The sequence below is a fragment of the Colletotrichum costaricense genome, assembly GCF_030867565.1.
Source record: "Colletotrichum costaricense strain IMI 309622 chromosome Unknown Scaffold_10.1, whole genome shotgun sequence".
Taxonomy (NCBI): Eukaryota; Fungi; Ascomycota; class Sordariomycetes; order Glomerellales; family Glomerellaceae; genus Colletotrichum; species Colletotrichum costaricense.
In genome coordinates, this window is record NW_026848239.1 from 1,283,842 (window position 1) to 1,302,867 (window position 19,026).

The following is a 19,026-nucleotide window of genomic DNA, read 5'->3' on the forward strand; positions in this document are numbered from 1 at the left end:
CGATCAGTTATCATCACCGATGAGCTATGACGCTTCACCACGGATCAGTAGCGGTTGACTCGTGACATCGTAAAGACACCAGACTCATAGGCCGATCTTCTGCTCACGATCATTATCCAAAATGGAGCTAGGTATCAGAGCTCAAAATGTCATTACTCGGCGAATCTATTCGCTCATACTCTGTAAAGATACACGAGTCCGGCAATATGTAAACCCATCACGTTCAGTGCCGCTTTTAGCAAGTCATGTATCAGACTCGCCTGGTGGGATAAAAGAGAGCACAGATCAGCGGAGCTGTCCGGGCACCTCCTTTTCATCCAAACCCAAGCGTTCGGGATACGAAATCCGGGGTGAGTGAACGATGCCACCTTTTCCTTAACTCTAACCATATCCCTTGCCCCAATTCAAAGGTGCCTCCGGAAGGGATGCGCTTCTGTGTTGAGCACATAGTCGTCGAGGCTGATGAGATCGGGCGGTGAGAAGACGAGATAGAAATATTTCAGTGTCTCCGCCAGCCAGAAACTCTAAATAGGTGGTCATGCAGTGTCAGTCAAGCGGAATTTTTCTCTCTCTGTTCTCTCCCCTTCGTAATCTCCCGATTTAGAACGGAAAACTCATCCCTGCCAAAAAGGAATGCTGACATGGCAGGAGAATGCAAAGATGAGGAAAGAGCAGCAGATAAGCAAAAGGAACATGACGAGAAAACTCACCTCCATGTAATCTTCCTTGGGCAGCGGATCCTGCTTCTGCGTAACATCCAACACCGCAGCATTGCCGTGCTCGACGAGCGTCCCGTTACTCACAGCCTTCCACATCTCCCAGGCCGCCTCTTGGAATCCCTGGTCGCCCGTGATGCGGTAGAGCACAAAGACACTCTCAATCGCCTCGGGCCGGAGGATATACCGCGGGTCCTTGGCCGTAGTGAAGCCCTTGGGCAAGTGCTCCTTATACTCCGTCTTCAACTTCTTCGCCGCGTCCCACTTGTCATCGTCCCACACGCACGCGTCACGACGGTCGCACTTGACCATGTTGTACCGCTCCGGCATCATGCCCGTCGGCATGGCCTGGTAGGCGTAGTAGCACCCCAGCGTCAGCCGCGCGCCGACGGTGACCCACTCTTCTTTGCCCAGCACGCGACCGGCAAGGGCGTAAATGCCGCCGATGAAGCAGGACAGGTGCTCGCTTTCCGGGTCGAGGGAGCGGTTTCCGCCTGCGTCGACGTCGACGTTGCCCGAGATGAGGACGTTTTCGCCGCCGGGAAGCATGGGTCGGAAGAAGAGGGACTCATTGGCTGCTTTGAGGAAGTTCTCCGTCATGGTGCGGTATTTTGGTTCCGCACCGTTGAGGAGGGCGATCATCTTGGGGAGGTATTCGTAGAGCGAGTCGGCGCAGCCGCCGATAGTAAAGGTTGAGCCCGTGACGACGTCACGGTCGGCCATGTGGACGAACATGGGCCACATGCCAGGGAGTTTAGTCTTTTGCTGGCCGTCGTGGAAGAGGTCCATGACTTTGGCGGCGGCGTCGTAGTACTTTGGATTGCCGGTGAGTTGGGACAGGCGCGTCATCTCGAGGGATAAGGTGCCCGGTGACGCGGAGACGACGGAGCCCTCGACGATGAGGCCCTTGCCTGACTTTGCGTCGTTGAAGTTGATAAAGTCTACCGGCATGCGGTGCTCTGTGTTGAAGGCGCCATACAGCAGATCACCGAGCTCGGTAGCCTTGTCGAGGAGGACGCGGCGCCCGCTGAGGTCGTAGGCGGCCATGAGACCGCCGAGGTAGCGGATGTTTGTCTCAAAGGTGTTTACGCGGTCCGACGTGGAGATGCTAAAGTCAATCTTCGCGACGGCCGCGACAGCCTCCTCGAATTCCGGCTTGAGGCCCATGATCCACAGGACGTCGAGGGAGTCGACGAGGGTGGCGGCCCAGCCGGAGAACTGGTCCTTTGCGGTGGCCGAGATGGGGTTGAGAGCATCCTTCATCCAGGCATACTCTCTGTAATTCGCCCAGTTCTTTTGGAAGAGGCGCCGGACTTCTTGCCGGCGGGCTTCCCGGCGCCGGGAAGCGGAGAGGGACTCGGAGGCGAATCGGTGTTGCACACGGGGCAGGGAGCCGCGGCCGCCGTTCGGGACGTGGGTGAGCGGGTCTTGAGGCGGGTACTTTAGGTCGACGGCGGACCAGTCGAAGCTAGACTTTGGTGTCGCCGGTTGCCGAACGAGGCTTTCTGTGTTCATGAAGCGTTCCAGCATGGCTGTTTCTGTGCGCGGGTGTAGCCATGTTGTGTCGAGGATGTAGATGACACATGTTATTGTGATGAGGGTGAGGACGATGGAGCGCACCCGCGTCCAGCGGTATGATGTCCTCCCCATGACAAATGTCTATGTATGTCTGTGTAAGTATATGTGAATAAAGAGACGCGTGAATGAGAGGCGGCGTGATGGCCCTGGGGCGTGATGAGGCCTTCTCGATGGTTGAAGCCAAGCAAGGGAGGGAGACTGTGTGACACGGCTAGGTTCGAGTCATGGAAACGGTTCGGCGACGGCGGTGGAATGAGAGTGTCTGCCGTCTATCGAATACGAGAAAGGAACATGAAGTGTGACCAAGCAAGATGCGACAAGAAAAGCTGTGGTCTGTAAGGAGGGAACCGTTTACGGATGTCGCTGTCGCAAGCCCCTGATTGGGAATCTCATAGCAAAATCTCACCAGTTGGAGTTGAGGTGAGGTAAGGGCCGGCGGTGCAAGGCTAGGAGAAAAGGCGGTTAGGTGTTCACAACCAACTTTGACTTTTACCGAGCAAGCCTGGGCCAAGCCAAGCCAACGGGCGGCTGCTTTCTTGGTTAGATTTGTGGCGTTCCATGGAACTTGGAGCGACGTTTCGAGACGGTTGAGACATGGAGCTGAAAGTCAAAACACACGTGCCCCATTTCCCGCGTATTTCAGTCCCCCTAATTGTGAAAGCGACCCATTGAATTTTGGGGTCGTTTGTGTCTGGCGAACCTTGCTTCATCCCTGTCGAGAGTTTACTCACTGAGGTAGAATGACGGCCAGTTCAATGGGACGGCCAAGACGCGGCAGGCAATTGAAGATTGATTCGCATCGTTCGGTGCCGAACAAGACCCACATTTTCTTTCGGCGCCGGGATTTTGTCACCTTCATCTCTCTACAGAGTCTGGACGCCGAGTAAGGCGGCTGCGGGATATGGAGAGCCTCCTGTATATCAAGCAAAAGATATGTATTGTCTAGGGTACTTTCGGCCTATCACTTTGACCCCGAACTCCGGGCAAAGACGCAACGATGCGACGTAAATTGTAGACGGTGATTTAGTTCATCCCGTGCACTCGAAGACCGAAATCTTCCCGGTCACATATAAGACTGTCATCAGGACCACCGACTCCTTCTGGTTCCTTTCTATCTACCATCAACCATCTGAACATATCCCGCAGCTCATCTGACTATCTTGATTGGCCATGGATTTCGAGCCAACTGATGTTCTCATTGTCGGCGCTGGCCCGGTCGGCCTGGTGACTGCCCTCGGTCTGGCCCAACAAGGCATCCCCACAATCATCATTGGTAAGTTGGCGGAAGCTACTTTGATATTGGGCGGATCTGACGCTGAACCAAAGAAAGACGAGAGTTGGAGGTCCAGGAGTCCTTTGGCCGAGCCATTACTCTCTTTCCCCGCACTCTCGAGCTCTTCGAACAGGTCGGCGTCGCCGAGGAAATAGTTCAACAGGGCAACATTGTACGGGGAATCGCCACCTTCCAGGGCGGTAAAAGAGTGTCGGCAGTGGGCCAGCAGTCAATGTTCACTGCCATGACCGGAACTTTCCACGACTATATCATCAACATCCGTCAAAAGTCTTCTCAGGCCATCTTTGCTGCCAAGTACAGAGCAGTTTCAGGAAACGAGGTCCAATATCAGTGGGAGCTTGTCGACTACCAAATTGACGACAAACCCCAAGACGGCTATAATCTCACAGCAGTTCTTCAACATCCTCAGCACGGAATACGCTCAATCAGATGGTATAGCCCATTCACATACATGCCTCAATGATAAGGAACTTAGCTAATCTTTTAAAGCAAATACCTGATCGGCGCCGACGGAGTCACGTCTCAAGTCCGACAACTTGCCAAGATTGAAATGATTGGTGACAAAACGGCGTACGAATGGGTTCGTTTTGATGGCCGTGCCAAGACCGACATTCCTGAGACCGACCTTGGCTTTGTGACAATCAACAGCGCCGAGTACGGCAGCGCCTTCCTAGCTCGGCTTGATAAGGATGCGTGCCGTCTGGGATACGTCTTCACTCCGACGCTCAAGGCCAAGTATCCCCAAGGTCTCAGCAAAGAACAGGCCATGGAGGAGGTAATCAAGTCCGTCCAACCGTTCAACCTTGAGTTCGAGCGAATCGACTGGTGGACTATTTACACGCAAGTATAACTCTTTAAGACTACGAAAGATACCTCTCTGACGACAAAAACAGAATCAAGCAAAAGGTAGCCGCGACCATGCGAAAGGATGACTTCGTGTTCCTTGCCGGCGACGCTGCTCACACACACTCCTCCGGCTTCGGCCAGGGCATGAACACCGGAATCCACGACGCCATTAACCTCTCATGGAAGCTGGCTGGAGTTCTCAGAGGGTGGTATCAGACGGGAGTGCTCGACACGTACTCCGAGGAGCGCCGTGCCGTCGCGCAAAAGGTCATTGATATCGACAGGACCCTAGCGGCTGTATTGTCTGGCGACGTGCCCGAGACGTGGAACGGATGTAGCGGCAAGCCTGAGCCGAGCAAGGTGCTGGGCGACATATTGACGTCAAACGCCAGCTTCAACATTGGTCTTGGCGTCAGCTATGGGCCCTCGGTCCTGGTCGACAAGGCTACCACTGGTAGTTTGGCCGTCGGACATCGCTGTCCTGACATCCTTCTCAGAGCACCCGGCCCGTCTGTCCCCATCCGCCTGCAGAGCATTATCCATAAGAACACTGGGCAGTGGAACATGCTCATCTTTGCTGGTCGCCCTGGTCAACAAACAGCAAAGGTGGCTGCGCTGCGTGAGACTCTCGAGTCTTTCAACGCGGTCAATAAATACGACCAGATGGTTAGCTTCACGACGATTGTCACTGGTACTATTACCAACACGTGGGATGTGTATGATGGGCTCCCTTCTAGTTTGGTGCTCTGTGATGTCGACGGACAGGGACACAATGTCTTTGGAATCTCAGCCAAAAGCGGCGGGCTTGTTATTCTACGCCCAGACGGCATCTTGGCTGGCATATACCCGATCGAAAATGTGCAGGAGGTGGGACTTTTGTTCAAGGGTTTCTGGTCTGGTAGCACCAAGACACTCCCTCTTGTTTGAAGACACATGTAGCTAGACTTGAATATCCCAGACGCCGGAACAGATCTAGACCGTGACATAGAACCCTCGTACCACTTGATCCCGCAATCATGATGACCACAACTTGAATGCATCTCACTTCATGACTGGGTCCTCAAAACCTGCGTGATGAACATACGGTGAATTGTCGCCCTTTTCGCTGGAGGCATCGATAACCGCAAGCCAACAGACTCACCGACATACCTGATTTTCAAACTTGTGTGGAGCAAAAGGACTACCCAACTACCGGCAACAAGATTGTGGTGGGAAGTATCACGGAAAGACTTTCCTCGCAAAACCGCGTCAAATGATTCACATTTCATCACTGTTATGCCCAACAAATTTCGAGGTCTATCCTCTATCGCCGCCCGACCTCAAGTTATCGAGGAAGTCAAGTCCGAGGAAATCACCAAACCACGGCTCCATCTGATCGAGCATTTCTCCAAATTCCTGACCCGTCGAGGCTCCCACCTGGTCCACAGACCCGTCCTGCTCACTGCCAGCACGAACACCGTCACTGACTTGCTTGTCCTGAGAAACCTCGGGGATTAGATCCAATCGAGTTAATGCCCACTCAAAGATGGACAATACCCTCTTCATTACTGGCGAGTCCTGAAGCTGCTCGAGAATGAGCAATCCTTGACGAATGTAGATGAGCGACATGGACTTGGTTGCGTTCGACTCGGTGGCATCCAAGGCGGTCTCTATGTGGAGGGCCAGTGCTATTGGTATATTGGAATTGCTTCCAGGCTCAATCGTTAGTCGTTTATTCTCGATTTTGGGACTCTCTGTTGGGGAGACGCACAACGACATGGGCAGGCTCCTAAGTTCGCCATTTGCAAGCGCTCTGCCGAAAAGCGTGTCAAGCTCAAACATAGAGCATCGAAGTCGACCTCGTACCCAGTCGTACTGGGAAACATCAATAGACTTCCAATGAAGCTTCAGAGTCCTGTACAAGATACACTCGAACCTGTAACTGGCTGCGATTAGGGCCGTGAGGTAGGGGCTATCGGTGAGGTGATGGTCCGCGTAGATTGCTCCTCGAAGCTGACTTCTCCAATTATGAAACTCGTGAGCCATGGTTTCAGCGTTGAACTGATCTGGGTCGGATATTCCAACAAGCCATTTCCTTCCTGTCACCATTTGGTAAGTGTCAAGAGCTGTACCATATGTTGACCAATTGCAACCTACCTAGCACAGACAATTTGCAGTAATCAATGAAGTGAAGCTCTTGTTTACGAGTTACCGTGGAAGGGAACAGGGTGTTTATGTTGTCACTCTGAACTTCCCAATCTTCCGCCGTTGGCAACGCTGGCAGCTTCTTCTTGTCGCTGACCAGAGGCATACTTTGCATGCCAAGGAATGACAGTAGCACGTCTCGACACTAGAACGATGGGCCAATTCGAATGGCACGTGAGTCAAGTGGCTCCAATCTCCTGGGCCCAGGTGATTAACTCACGTAGATCACCCACCAAATTCTCCTATATAGCCCGCGAAGCTGAGTGTCCGCAATCCGTAGTTGATCACTGCGAATTGTAATGTTGAGAAGATTGAACTCCGGGTTGAGTTTGGAATTTGAGGTGTGCTCACAGCTTCTGGAGTTCCAATTTCGTGGCAAGCCGGACGGCATTGAAGAACCAGTACTGAACATCTCGGTCGATGGGGTAGAAGAAGGCAGTTGTGCCTAGGATGAGGGATCCCTGAAGCAGGCATAGTTGACTCTTCTCGCATTGAAAGTCGTGTAGTAGCAATGCCTTGTTGAAAAATGCCGTCTGCGCGTCTGTGACGTTTGGGTATCCACACGAGGTGAGGAGCTCAGTCGGCACGTAGAGAGTAGCACTTGTTAGGACTGTCTGTATGAGGAACGGCGAATAAGATCCTGACTCGTAACATTGCAGGAAGTGGTTTGGATCCAATACTGGCGAATATGGATGAACAAAGCGAAAATAGGCAGTCAGAAACACCATTCTCACATCTTCTTGTCAGCCTTTTTAGGTTCATCATGGGAGTTACCTTTTGAATGGACGGCTTACAAGGCATCCCGGTGCGGCAACACAAATGCGCCTTTCTTTACAAGAAACTCTAGATCCACCGGATCCAAACCAGACATGCCGACCTGTGTGTTTTCTGGGTAGTGTGGAGTGTTATCGGTGGAGCTGTTGGCAGTAGACCCGAGCCCGGGACTTTCACCCGTCTCACTGCCATTCATCGCCGTCTTCAATATACTAAGATAATGACTCCTTCCGTTGTATTCTGCTTGGGCCTGCGGGAGTGCATAGACGTCTCGTATATTTTCGGGCGCGCGGCCTGAACCTATCGAGCTCGTCTTCCCAAATTCACCAAGACAATGGGAACCGTGGGTGCGCCGGATGGAAGACGGCGGCACGATTGGATTGGAAGAGGTTGAAGAGTCCACTAAAGCATGGTTCGACGAGGATTCTCTGGGCGTAGACTCAGTGTTCTGCTCCAGTCAGTCATCACTGCTATATCTCTACAGCTTTATATGCCATGGGCCGAACTTGAGCTGCCCGGATGGACCGATGGGAAAAACATGGCGTTCTCACATTCTGGGTGCCGTGGCAGTCTTGGATCAAATCGTCTGTTCTTCTCTTCCTTGAGCGCCATCGTCAGAGGACCGAGAATGTTGTCCGAGGTTTCCCATGCTTTCGCCTACCTCTTTCGTATCTGGCGAGAGACCAACTTGCAACTCTCGGAGCATCCCTTGCTGACACATCGGCCGCAGGGTATCCCGACAATAGGCGCATCGCACTTGACCTTGCGCGAGTGACACTCAGTGCACGCTTTGCTGAGTCTCGCCACACCTACTCCAATGCCGGCGGCGGTCGCCATGTAAGCCGGTATACGATTCCGCTCTGGGGAACGTCTAGCTACCGGGGCCGTATTCTTGTCGGCTTTTCGGCGAGACGCATAGGATGAAAGAAAAAAAGCCAAGTAATGGTTCCTATAGTGTGAAGAGATAGGCTAAATGAAAGGAGATCATTGATAGTTTCGGCGCCGAACAGGGACCCATAATTCGAGATCACGGCATTTCGGCATTTACAAAGTTTCCGGAATAACCCAGCGTTACGACCTCCCATGAACGACCAAGCCCGGGAGCGGCTACCGCGCCATGTCCAAGGTACTCAAAACCTCGTGTTCATTTGATCTTTTAACGCATATGCTGAGCTTCGTCGTTCATAAGTATGACTGAGAAGATGCGAAGTAAGCTGTGAACACCTTTCGCGTCTGAAGGCACCAGTCGGCAGCCACGGTTGTTTGAGGCATTCTAATTTTATGGTTCTCCACAGTGGACCGTGGCGGGCCGCATCCTGTCAGGCCCTTGAGAGCTCCCCCCTGATGATCCCATCGGGACTCGGGCGGCGCTACAGATCGCGCGCTTCTCGACCGTAAGCGAGCAGCGTGAGATGTCTCACTGGGAGGCTGATTGGGTGATTGGCTTGTGAAGGATGCAGGAACCGGCGCCTGTGTCCATCTTACCCGGTCGGGAACTTGGCTTTGGATGTGAGATTCTTTTTCCGACGTCGATGACAGCTTGCATGGATATGATTGACGTGGGGGTTGAGGCAGGAGAAGCATTGCTAGATCCGAGGTAGTGATATTCATCGCCGACTTTCATGAATACACTTATCTTTCTCCTATTACCTGGTCGCTTGATCTCAATGCCTCAGATGCTGCATCCTCTGTCAAACACAATTCCGATCTTCTCACTCCTCATGGCCTGTGATAAAGCCTCAGACTCAACTTGAGGCACTCAGAAGTGAGATTCGACAGCCCAATCTCAATGTTCAAGTCACAGCGCCTTTAGCGAAGAGCTTACCTGCCAGGATTCACGTCAAGAGCGGCCGCTGCTAGCTCTCTTCACTCTAGCCATGTTCGTCGTCAATTGACCTCTCATTAATGACATCTCCTGGGCGCATCAGCGATTCTCCACAAGCTTGGTGTTCAGTCAAGAATAGGCATAAATACCTGACGTTTGTTACACAAACAAGGAGAGTGAGCAGTTGATTTTGTGGGACCTGATTCTGTACACTAGTCGCGCAATGCACTGCGCATTCTCAGTTTGCCATACTTCAAAGGGCGAAATCTCATTTGATCGCATCGGATTAAGGTTGTGTGGAACATGAAGAACGTTTGAGTGGAACACGCTTTCGGGGCTTGGTGTAAAGATGTGCCGAGAGAAAGTCTAGTGGCAATTGCGGCATTTCCATGAGCTACACTGATCGTCATCCGCGCCGTCTGTCCCGTCACTGCACGACATTCTGTCGATGCTTGACATGATCAAGACGACATGAGTGAGAGATAAGACGTGACCAAAAGTCATGATGACGGATTCGATTTCATCTCATAGAGGGAGATCATAGAGTGAGATGGTACAACGCAAGTCTCAGTGTCCAAGATGCCATAAATCTCATGGAGGATATCTCATATGAACCGGAAGGCCTCAAGCTAAGGTACTCTAAGAGACGTGTGAAGACGTTACTATGTGTCGGGACGGGTCAGCGTGTAGTGCTTACCCGGTGCCGGGCCCAGACGGTCGCAGACGGGCCCAAACGGACTCACGTCTCAGTTCCAAGCGAGCCTATCCGTACGCCATAAGAAGAGCCCCTCCGTGGTGGCCGACTTCGGGCTTCCGCAGCCGAGAGAGACAGAAGACGGGAGATTTAGGTGGAAGCGCGGGGTCCCCCAGTCTCACCATCGCCCACGGTCCACACCTACGACCGCAACCCCGCCACGGCCAACCCACTCAGGCAATCCTAACAGTTGGCGACGGTGGCAGCGTCACGACCGTGTCCTGGGGCAACCCGCGTCTCCTCCTCCATCTCTGCCATCCTCCATCGACAATTGGTACTCGAGTGATGTTTAGCGGGTCCGACAGTGGGCGTCACGGAGAGAAAGTACGAGGTACCCCATCCCATCAGGGTGCGCAGCTCATCCTGACAAACGATGATGCAATTGCGTGTTGGAACCCCTCACTTGTTTAAAAAGAGGCCACCTCGAAGCTCTCCCCAGCAATTCTTCCTTCTGTTGGTGATTCTTACGATAACTTATACTCTCCCTCTTCTTTTCTTCTGAATCAATCCTCATACAAATCCAGCAAAAAATGTCTTTCGGAAGCAAGGCTAAGCTCAACACCGGCGCCGAGATCCCGTACGTCTAAATAATTACCCCTCCATCCATTCCCCTGCCGATCGCGATACCCCGCTCTCGCGCTCGCGTTCTGCCTCTCTTTCCCCCCTCCCAATCTACAAAACGAAAGAAAACACGCAAAGTGAATTGACTTTTTGGCCATTATAGCACTCTGGGATACGGCACTTGGCAGTCCGCCCCCGGCGAAGTCTCCGTCGGTGTCTACGAGGCCCTCAAGGCCGGCTACCGCCACCTCGATCTCGCCAAGATCTACCAGAACCAGCCCGAGGTCGCCCAGGGTATCAAGAAGGCCCTCGCCGAGATCCCCGGCCTCAAGCGTGAGGACATCTGGATCACCTCCAAGCTGTGGAACAACAACCACAAGCCCGAGAACGTCGAGGCCGCTCTTGACGAGACCCTTAAGGAGCTTGAGCTCGACTACCTTGACGTATGTCTTCCTACAATACCCCTCCTTGCGTACTAGGTTGGGTGGGCACAAATGGGCGAGCAATACCCGGCTAACTCCTCACTCACAGCTCTACCTCATCCACTGGCCCGTTGCCTTCAAGAAGGATGGCGACAAGCTCTTCCCCCTCGCCGCCGAGGGTGAGGTTGACCTCGACCAGAGCGTCTCCCTGGTCGACACCTGGAAGGCCCTGATCGACCTCCCCAAGTCCAAGGTCAAGAACATCGGTGTTTCCAACTTCACCGTCGAGGACCTTCAGACCGTCATCGATGCCACCGGTGTCACCCCCGCCGTCAACCAGATCGAACGCCACCCCCTCCTCCAGCAGAACGACACCCTGATCAAGTACGCCAAGGAAAAGAACATTCACATCACCGCCTACTCTGTATGTTCACCCCAAACACTACCCTCTTCCTTTTCTCAATGACGCAATGACTAACAAGCACAGGCCTTTGGCAACAACGGCTTCGGTCTTCCCCTCTTGATCGAGAACGACGTCGTCAAGAAGATCGCCACCAAGCTCAACGCCACCCCTGCCCAGGTCGTCCTCGCCTGGTCCCAGAACGGCGGCCACTCCGTCATCCCCAAGTCCGTCACCCCCAGCCGCATCCAGTCCAACTTCCAGGAGGTCAAGATCTCGGACGAGGACGTTGCCGCCATCAACGAGATCGGAAAGGAGCCCCGCCGCTACAACATTCCCTTCACCTACAAGCCCCGCTGGAACATCAACATCTGGGACGAGAAGGAGGAGAAGGAGGCCTCAAACAAGGTCGTTCGCAAGCTTTAAGTTTGTGTGCTGTCGATAAAGGAAAGAAAAGACTACCGCGTTCCTAGTTTATGATACCATGCGGGCCTTATATAGAAAAAGCCGTAGACGGCCATAGATGGACGACTCTATGAATAATGAAAACAAATAAGAACACTGCCAGTTCCACATCTCGTTGTGACGTTGCTGTAAAATCGGTGATGGTGTTCAAGCCTACCGAGACGATTAAACACCGATATGTCGAGCTTTGGTGAACGGCGGGTAGGCTCTGAAAATGGCTCAAGGACCTTGAGCAATTGACGGGGCACAAGCCTTGGCACAGCATCCACCTCCGGGACCCGACTTTCCCGGTATGGTGTTCATTGATGGTGATCTCTCTCAAACCAAACCTGAAATTGGTTCAGCTTTCTCGGTCCCTTTCAAATATTGTATCAGTATCTTCAAGGTATTTCAAGATCTCTATTGACCCTGTTGATAAGTTGTCAATATGTCATGTTGGTGACAACGACTGACTTGGCCTCTAAGGAGCATCCGCTGACTAAGCAGACTATCTGTCATGACGACCTGTCGGTACGCGTAACGTCCGGAGCACATCCCCAGCCAATCAAGCTAAAAAGCTCACCTTACACTTCGATAACCAACGACCATTTCACCGCCCCTTCGCCATGGCGGCCAACTATGCTGCACAGGACCTCTCGGACGCGGCACTGGGAGGCCCAATTGGCCTTAAAGATGGCTACTTTGTCGACAACTACGGTCGCACCCTCACGCTGCATGGCCTCAACATCTCTGGGGCGAGCAAGCTGCCTACAACGCCCAATGGCCTGTCTCATCTCACCGACGGCTTCTTCGAGCACCGAACGGTGACCTTCATCGGCCGGCCATTCCCCCTTGAAGATGCGCCGTTGCACTTCAGACGATTGCAGGCTTGGGGCTTGCCGCTTATCCGTCTGCTGGTAACGTGGGAGTCGATTGGTCACTCTGGGCCGGACCCGGAGACGGATGTGGATTTGGAGTATATCGACTACCTACGCCAACTCATCGAAATCATGCCGAAGTACGGCGTCAAGTGCTTCATTTGCGCCCATCAGGATGTGTGGAGTCGGTTCAGCGGCGGCAGCGGTGCACCCGGTTGGACGTTTGAAGTTGCTGGGCTCGATGTCGAGGCATTCACTGAGACCGGTGCCGCATATGTGCATGGGCAGGATGAAATGAGGAGAGCTACTGCGCCTGTGAATGAGAAGGAACCGAGCGGACCGTTTGTGTGGCCGTCTGGGTACCAGAAAATTGCGGCGTCGACGATGGCGACGTTGTTTTGGGCGGGCGATGCTCTGGCGCCGAAGCTGCAATGCAAGCGGTCGAAAGATGGCAGGAATGAGACTGTTTCGGCTCAGGAGTTTCTCCAGAGTGCCTTTATCGAAGCCTTTGGGCGGCTCGCGGATGAAGTGGCTGGCCTTGAGGCATGCGTTGGCTTTGAGCCCTTGAATGAGCCGCATCGAGGTCTTGTCAACCTTCATGGATTCGACGGTTGGAACTACGATACCGACTTACATATCGGATATTACCCTTCTCTAACACAAGCACTCGCACTTGCCAGTGGCTACGCTCAAGAAGTCAATTACTACGTCAAGTCCTGGCCGTTCCCTACCCGCATTTCGCACAAAACCGTCGTCGATCCGAAGGGAAGATCTGCCTGGTTGGCTGCTAAGCCAACTGCATCGAAACCACAAAACTATGGTCTCGGCGAGTGTGTATGGCGCGCTCATGGCGTTTGGGAATGGGATGAGGCGAAAAAGGGCCCAAAGGTCTTGCAGCAAGACTACTTCGAGGTGGACCATCGGCCAGGCCGTGAAGGCAAGCCGCTAGAATGGTACCGCGACTTTTACGGTCCCTTCCTCAAGCGCTTCTCGGAACGCGTCTCACGGAAATCTTCCCGCCAATTCTGCTTCTTTGAGCCGATACCGAACGAGTTTGTGCCTCCTTGGGTTAGCCAGGGCGGCAAGGTGGACGAAGCCGGACAAAAGCAAACATATGCAACCAAGACAATCATCGACACCCCGAGGCCAGAGAACCTCGTTTTTGCCCCTCATTTCTACGACCTCAACGTACTATTCAGCAAGCATCACTCCTGGATGAGCGTCAACGTACAAGGCCTCTCCAGGGGCATGTTCATACTGAAGGCACTCTACTTCGGCGCCAGGGCCCTCCGCCAAAACTACCGCACGCAACTCGCAAACATCCTCAAGTACGGGCAAAAGTCGCTGGGGACCCACGTGCCCGCCCTCATCGGCGAGGTTGGCATACCTTACGACATCAACGGCGGCGAAGCCTTCAAGACGGGTAATTACGATAAGCTGCGGGAGCTGATGCACGCGCTCGTCTCCGCCATGGAGGACAACAACCTTGCGTTTACGCTGTGGAATTATAACCCTGATAATCGGGTGGAGTACGGCGATGGGTGGAACAAGGAGGATTTCTCTGTCGTTAACGGCGACACTGAAGCGAAGCCCGGCCACATTTTGCCAGATTATGCGAACGAGGCGCACGAAGATGATGAGCTGTACCGCGGCGGGAGGGTGTTGGACGTGATTATTCGTCCTTACGCCGTCAAGATTGCAGGCCGCCACGTTCGCTCGGATTGGGACCCACGGACCCTCCACTACGAGTTCGAGTGGACTTCAGAGACCGAGAGTGACGCCAAGAACAGCAAAAGTCAACCCGAAAAGTCCCGGACGACGGAGATATTTGTGCCAGAGTACCACTACGCACAACGCAACATCGACATCAAGGTCAGCGATGGAGAGTGGTCGTACGATCCTGATCTGGCGACACTGTACGTGAAGCATGATGGAAGCAAGAGCACGCATCGATTGACAATCGATATTACGAATATTCCAAGGCATCTGATGGAGACTGTTGAGAAAAGGCGGCGGGCGTTCCCGCCTAGTTTCCCACTGAGTCTCATCTCGCCGAGCACGGAGCTTGCGATTGAAGAGTTGATGATGCCAATGTTGTTGCCTGGGCTTCTTGTCATTTTGCTGGCTGTTGTGACGATGTTTGTCTAGAGGTGAAGGGTTAATTCGCAGCAGAAAGGTAGTTGCGGTAGACTTTCAAGTTGATGGAGGTAGATATTGGGTGCTTAGATGAGCTTCGTAAGAGACATAAGGTCAGAGGCTTGAGTATGGCTCATGTCTCTTTGACTTCGAGAATGGAAATACGCTGCCCACGTCGAATGCTGACAAGTGAATCGTGTCAGAACTCATTTGTTGCCATTTTCACCCGTATGGTCATGAAGTGCCTAGCATCATCAATTCCCCGCCTCAATTCTGGTCTGAAATTGACGTCTCAGACGTGAGTTCAAGATATAGGAAGATAGAGTGGATGATGAACATTAGATATCAGAACCAAGAGGCATCAGAAGTTCATATGCATGGGGCCACTTTTATCCGTCTTTGGGTCAAGTCTATTGGTCTAGCTTTTGCCCCTCCCCCTCTTTTGGCCATGCTTCTGTCAACCTCTGTTGAGCTCATAACCAGATTCCATGTGATCGACAGGCAACCTACCCCGGCCGACTCAGACGTTGATGATAGCAACGGCTTTTTATTACATCTCATACCTTCGTAAGCTCACCCATGAGATCGCTGTCTGTCTACGAGAAAGTAGTATGCTGATCAGGCTATTAGAAAACATCTCGACCTATCTACCCAGCACCATCCCTAGTACTAGAGGATATCCTCTTGTGTGACTGAAAACACTCGTCTCCTATCTTGTCCCCAACAGCTGTCGTGAAACGACCCAACACCACCACAACGATGATGGGCTACGACGATGACGACGGCATGGGAAGCCGCCTCTTCGAACACCGCGCAAGCGACACCCACAGAATGGTCCCCAGATCAGACCTCGTCATCTACAACCCCTCAACCCATCTCCTCGGCATGCAAATGTACTCCTGGGCCACCAAACGTCCCGTCCCCGAACGCGGCAGCATGGTCGTCTACATTGACGGCGCCTGCCGCAACAACGGGCTCCCCGATGCACAAGCCTCGTGGGGCGTCTACTTTGGTCCCGGGTCGCGATATAACGCGTGCGGGTTGTTGGCGAGGGACCTCCCGCAGACGAGCTCAAGGGCTGAGATTGAGGCGCTGGTGCAGGCTGTGAGGATTATCTGCGAGATTACGGGGAGGGATTATTCGCTGAATCGGATTACGATTGCGACGGACTCGGAGTATCTTGCGAGTGCGATGGCGCTTTGGATTGGGGACTGGATCGAGAATGAAGGGTTGAATGCGAGGGGAAAGAGGGTTGCGCATTTTGAGGTGTTGAGGGAGTTGCATGAGCAGTTGGATGAGATGACGTATGGAGATGATGGTGGGAGGGACATCTTATTTTGGGCTATCCCAAGAGAGGAAAACACCGAGGCTGATGCGTTGGCTAATCAGGCGTTTTCAACAGGTCGTAGGACGTTTTGATGTTGATAGGAGCAGTAATCTTTTACGACTTCTGTAAAGATGTTCTTAGTCTTGTATTGGGCTTCTGAAACTTTGGGGGACGGGAGCTACCATGATTAATTGGATGAGTCCGTATACTCGCTGAAATAGTGTTAGTTCACACGGTACAGGTGATGATCTGAGAAGGCTAGTTGGCGAGACATCACATCGTTTCCATTCTAACTACTATCTTGTCTGGCTGCTTGTAAAATTGTGAATAACCTTCGAGCCGTTGCACAGGACTAGGGTAAGAGGTAACAACCAATGAAAAACAGCAGTCCGGAGAAGTCCAACTCTGCTTACGTCACGTGATTGGAAGCTATAAGTTGATCTGGGGGATCCTCTTTCACAATCTACGTAGCAGCAAAAAGTAAGGTGCATTCAGCTACCTAATTACACTTGCGAGCAATCCAGCTCAGATTCCAACATTGATCGACAATCCTTGTAGCTATGGTGACTCAGTCTCACCACCGTCGCTGGTCTCATCTATGTGACCGTTGTCTGACTATTTTCACTGAAGCTAGAGTAATCTCTTCATACGGTCTGTACTCTCCGAATAATGATGGCTACCGGCTCCCGCACACAAAGGAGAGCCTGGAACAAGGAAAGGGCGGTGGCTGTCGCATCTGCAGTCTCATATGGTTCCGACGCTTGAACTTTGGGGGAACGCACGATATTCCATGGCCAGACTGGGATGACTTGGATCCGGACGATAGTCTCGAGCTTCGATACGGCTTCGCCAGCGGAACGCAAGGTTACGAAATTCACATGGGTCTGTGGAGATTAGACGAAGAGAATGCCAACAGGATGCAAACCATATTTTTCTCGGTCGAAGAAACAACAGGTCCGTGACGCTTCCGAGTAATTAGATTGCTATGATATCAGAAGCTCATGCAGAATGACAGCGGAGATTGCAGCTTCGATTCCAAGGGAAGAGTCAATTCTGGCTCTAAACACCAATACTGGCTCGGAGCAAGCATTCGGCTTAGCTCAGAAGTTTCTCACGGATTGCCTGACATCACACGATTGCTCAATGCAAAACGAAGACGGATGGGCCCCCACTCGCCTGATTGACTTGGGAGAGTCCCCTTCCGACGTAGCCAAGCTGGTACATTCGCAATCTCTGCAACGCCCTGTTCAATGGATGACGCTGAGTCACTGCTGGGGCTTAAAGCAGCCGTGTACCCTCCTTGAAACCAACATCAAGCAGTTTATGATAGGCATACCGCACACAGAGCTTTCCAAAACCTTTTCCGACGCCTTTATCATCGCCAGGAGACTTGGGGTTCGATATCTATGGATAGATTCCATCTGCATCATTCAACAGAGCGAGGATGACTGGAGACGAGAGGCTCCTACTATGGGCAAGGTATACAGCCTGTCACTTTGCACCATATCCGCAAGCCATGCGGCGAACGGATCAGGCGGCTGTTTTTCGGACAGAGACCCTTGGACTGTCTTGCCCTGCGTCATACCATCACCGTTCTCGACGGATTCTGTGGCTCCGCCATTTCTTCTTCACGGGGAAAACCTAGATGCCAGATGGAAGTCAGACATTCCAGAGGCGCCGCTGCATAAGCGAGCTTGGGTCTTTCAGGAGCGACTGCTTTCTCCTCGAACTCTCTACTTTGGTCGGCAGCAGATCCTTTGGGGATGCGGCCAGCGCGAGCTTTGTGAATCGTTTCCTGAAGGGGTCCCGTCGCAGCCGGCCACAATCTGGTGGCAATTTATCGGCGACCGGAGACGTTTTCGAGACATGCTGCTCGAGAGCGCGGGGACCAAGCCCTTTGAGGCTGCGTGGTCGGAAACAGTGAAGATGTATTCAAAGACAAAGCTTACGTTCCCTAGCGACAGGCAAGTGGCTTTTTCGGGCTTGCCCGGTCAGTTGCAGGATAAGCGCGATACCCAACAAGCTTATGGTGTATGGATAGACGAGAGTTTGCCATGGGCTCTGCTTTGGAGTGCTCAGGAGAAGGTTCGCGCGCGGCCGACTGATTACTTGGCGCCATCGTGGTCGTGGATGACACTGAACACGCAGGTAACATTCGGGAACTGGTATCCACATGGAACGGGGCTGGTAATGGCTGTTGGTCTCATAACTTCTGGCCTTGGTGGCATGAATAGGATCGGAAAGGCGGAAAATGACGGGTTGATTCTAGAGGGTGTCCTCAAGGTGGCGTTCTATAGAAATGAGACTAACGACGATGGCGACGCGAAGCACATGATCTCGCAGCTGAAGGGCAGAGATGAAGAGACCATTCAACTCCAGGCATTCACTAGTACAAGAGATCGGAAAGCGCTATTATCGATGCCCCAAACGACGATCTCAGACTCTGAATCAGATTGGACGCAAATTTACGGTTGGGACTCGCCTGGAGAGACACCGACAGGAGATATTGTCGTTTGCCTTCCGTTGGTCAACCATACAGACCGCGTTTTGAGGTTTGAGGGACTATTTCTTGAGCCTGTGCCGCAATCGCCGAAGAACGACACTGTTCTGTATGCAAGCGGAGTGGAGGCTGATGAGCAACTGCCAAAGTTCCGGCGTATTGGAAGCTATCACCTGATGCACCGCGCCGATTGGGTGGCAACAACCGAAAAGTTGCGTTTCATGCTGATTTAACCAATTGAAAGTGGCATTATCAAAAGTTTCACAGGATCAAAATTACAAAAGACTTCGCCGCCCTGGTGATGAATTGGGAGCTACGTCTCATGGTGCTCAAACTGGGAAACTTCAGGTACTCGTGCTGGCTCCGAACTCGGGTACTCTCGCTAAG

The 19,026-nt window shown here is 52.7% G+C and overlaps 7 protein-coding genes across 7 annotated transcripts; 5 read left to right on the plus strand and 2 right to left on the minus strand.

Annotated features, from left to right (window-relative positions):
• Positions 1–404: 404 nt before the first annotated feature.
• Positions 405–2,366, minus strand: CCOS01_10045 (glycosyl hydrolase family 47; the record flags this gene model as incomplete). The annotated part of the gene is made up of 2 exons (XM_060458201.1): positions 405–524; positions 711–2,366. 2 exons carry the CDS (start codon positions 2,364–2,366, stop codon positions 405–407), a joined length of 1,776 nt encoding a protein of 591 aa, XP_060311366.1.
• A 1,098-nt stretch (positions 2,367–3,464) lies between these two features.
• On the plus strand, positions 3,465–5,361 carry CCOS01_10046 (FAD binding domain-containing protein; the record flags this gene model as incomplete). The annotated part of the gene is made up of 4 exons (XM_060458202.1): positions 3,465–3,567; positions 3,621–4,020; positions 4,078–4,395; positions 4,482–5,361. The coding sequence occupies 4 exons, from the start codon at positions 3,465–3,467 to the stop codon at positions 5,359–5,361; spliced, it is 1,701 nt and encodes a 566-aa protein (XP_060311367.1).
• A 369-nt stretch (positions 5,362–5,730) lies between these two features.
• On the minus strand, positions 5,731–8,229 carry CCOS01_10047 (uncharacterized protein; the record flags this gene model as incomplete). Its single annotated transcript, XM_060458203.1, has 6 exons — positions 5,731–6,512; positions 6,619–6,763; positions 6,839–6,905; positions 6,970–7,232; positions 7,454–7,820; positions 8,054–8,229. The coding sequence occupies 6 exons, from the start codon at positions 8,227–8,229 to the stop codon at positions 5,731–5,733; spliced, it is 1,800 nt and encodes a 599-aa protein (XP_060311368.1).
• A 2,272-nt stretch (positions 8,230–10,501) lies between these two features.
• On the plus strand, positions 10,502–11,780 carry CCOS01_10048 (aldo/keto reductase; the record flags this gene model as incomplete). The annotated part of the gene is made up of 4 exons (XM_060458204.1): positions 10,502–10,548; positions 10,696–10,975; positions 11,064–11,378; positions 11,442–11,780. The coding sequence occupies 4 exons, from the start codon at positions 10,502–10,504 to the stop codon at positions 11,778–11,780; spliced, it is 981 nt and encodes a 326-aa protein (XP_060311369.1).
• Positions 11,781–12,424: 644 nt separating this feature from the next.
• Positions 12,425–14,824, plus strand: CCOS01_10049 (glycoside hydrolase family 5 protein; the record flags this gene model as incomplete). Its single annotated transcript, XM_060458205.1, has 1 exon — positions 12,425–14,824. The coding sequence occupies one exon, from the start codon at positions 12,425–12,427 to the stop codon at positions 14,822–14,824; it is 2,400 nt and encodes a 799-aa protein (XP_060311370.1).
• Positions 14,825–15,571: 747 nt separating this feature from the next.
• On the plus strand, positions 15,572–16,231 carry CCOS01_10050 (uncharacterized protein; the record flags this gene model as incomplete). The annotated part of the gene is made up of 1 exon (XM_060458206.1): positions 15,572–16,231. One exon carries the CDS (start codon positions 15,572–15,574, stop codon positions 16,229–16,231), a length of 660 nt encoding a protein of 219 aa, XP_060311371.1.
• A 468-nt stretch (positions 16,232–16,699) lies between these two features.
• CCOS01_10051 (uncharacterized protein) lies at positions 16,700–18,872 on the plus strand (the record flags this gene model as incomplete). Its single annotated transcript, XM_060458207.1, has 2 exons — positions 16,700–17,093; positions 17,155–18,872. The coding sequence occupies 2 exons, from the start codon at positions 16,700–16,702 to the stop codon at positions 18,870–18,872; spliced, it is 2,112 nt and encodes a 703-aa protein (XP_060311372.1).
• Between the last annotated feature and the right edge of the window lie 154 nt (positions 18,873–19,026).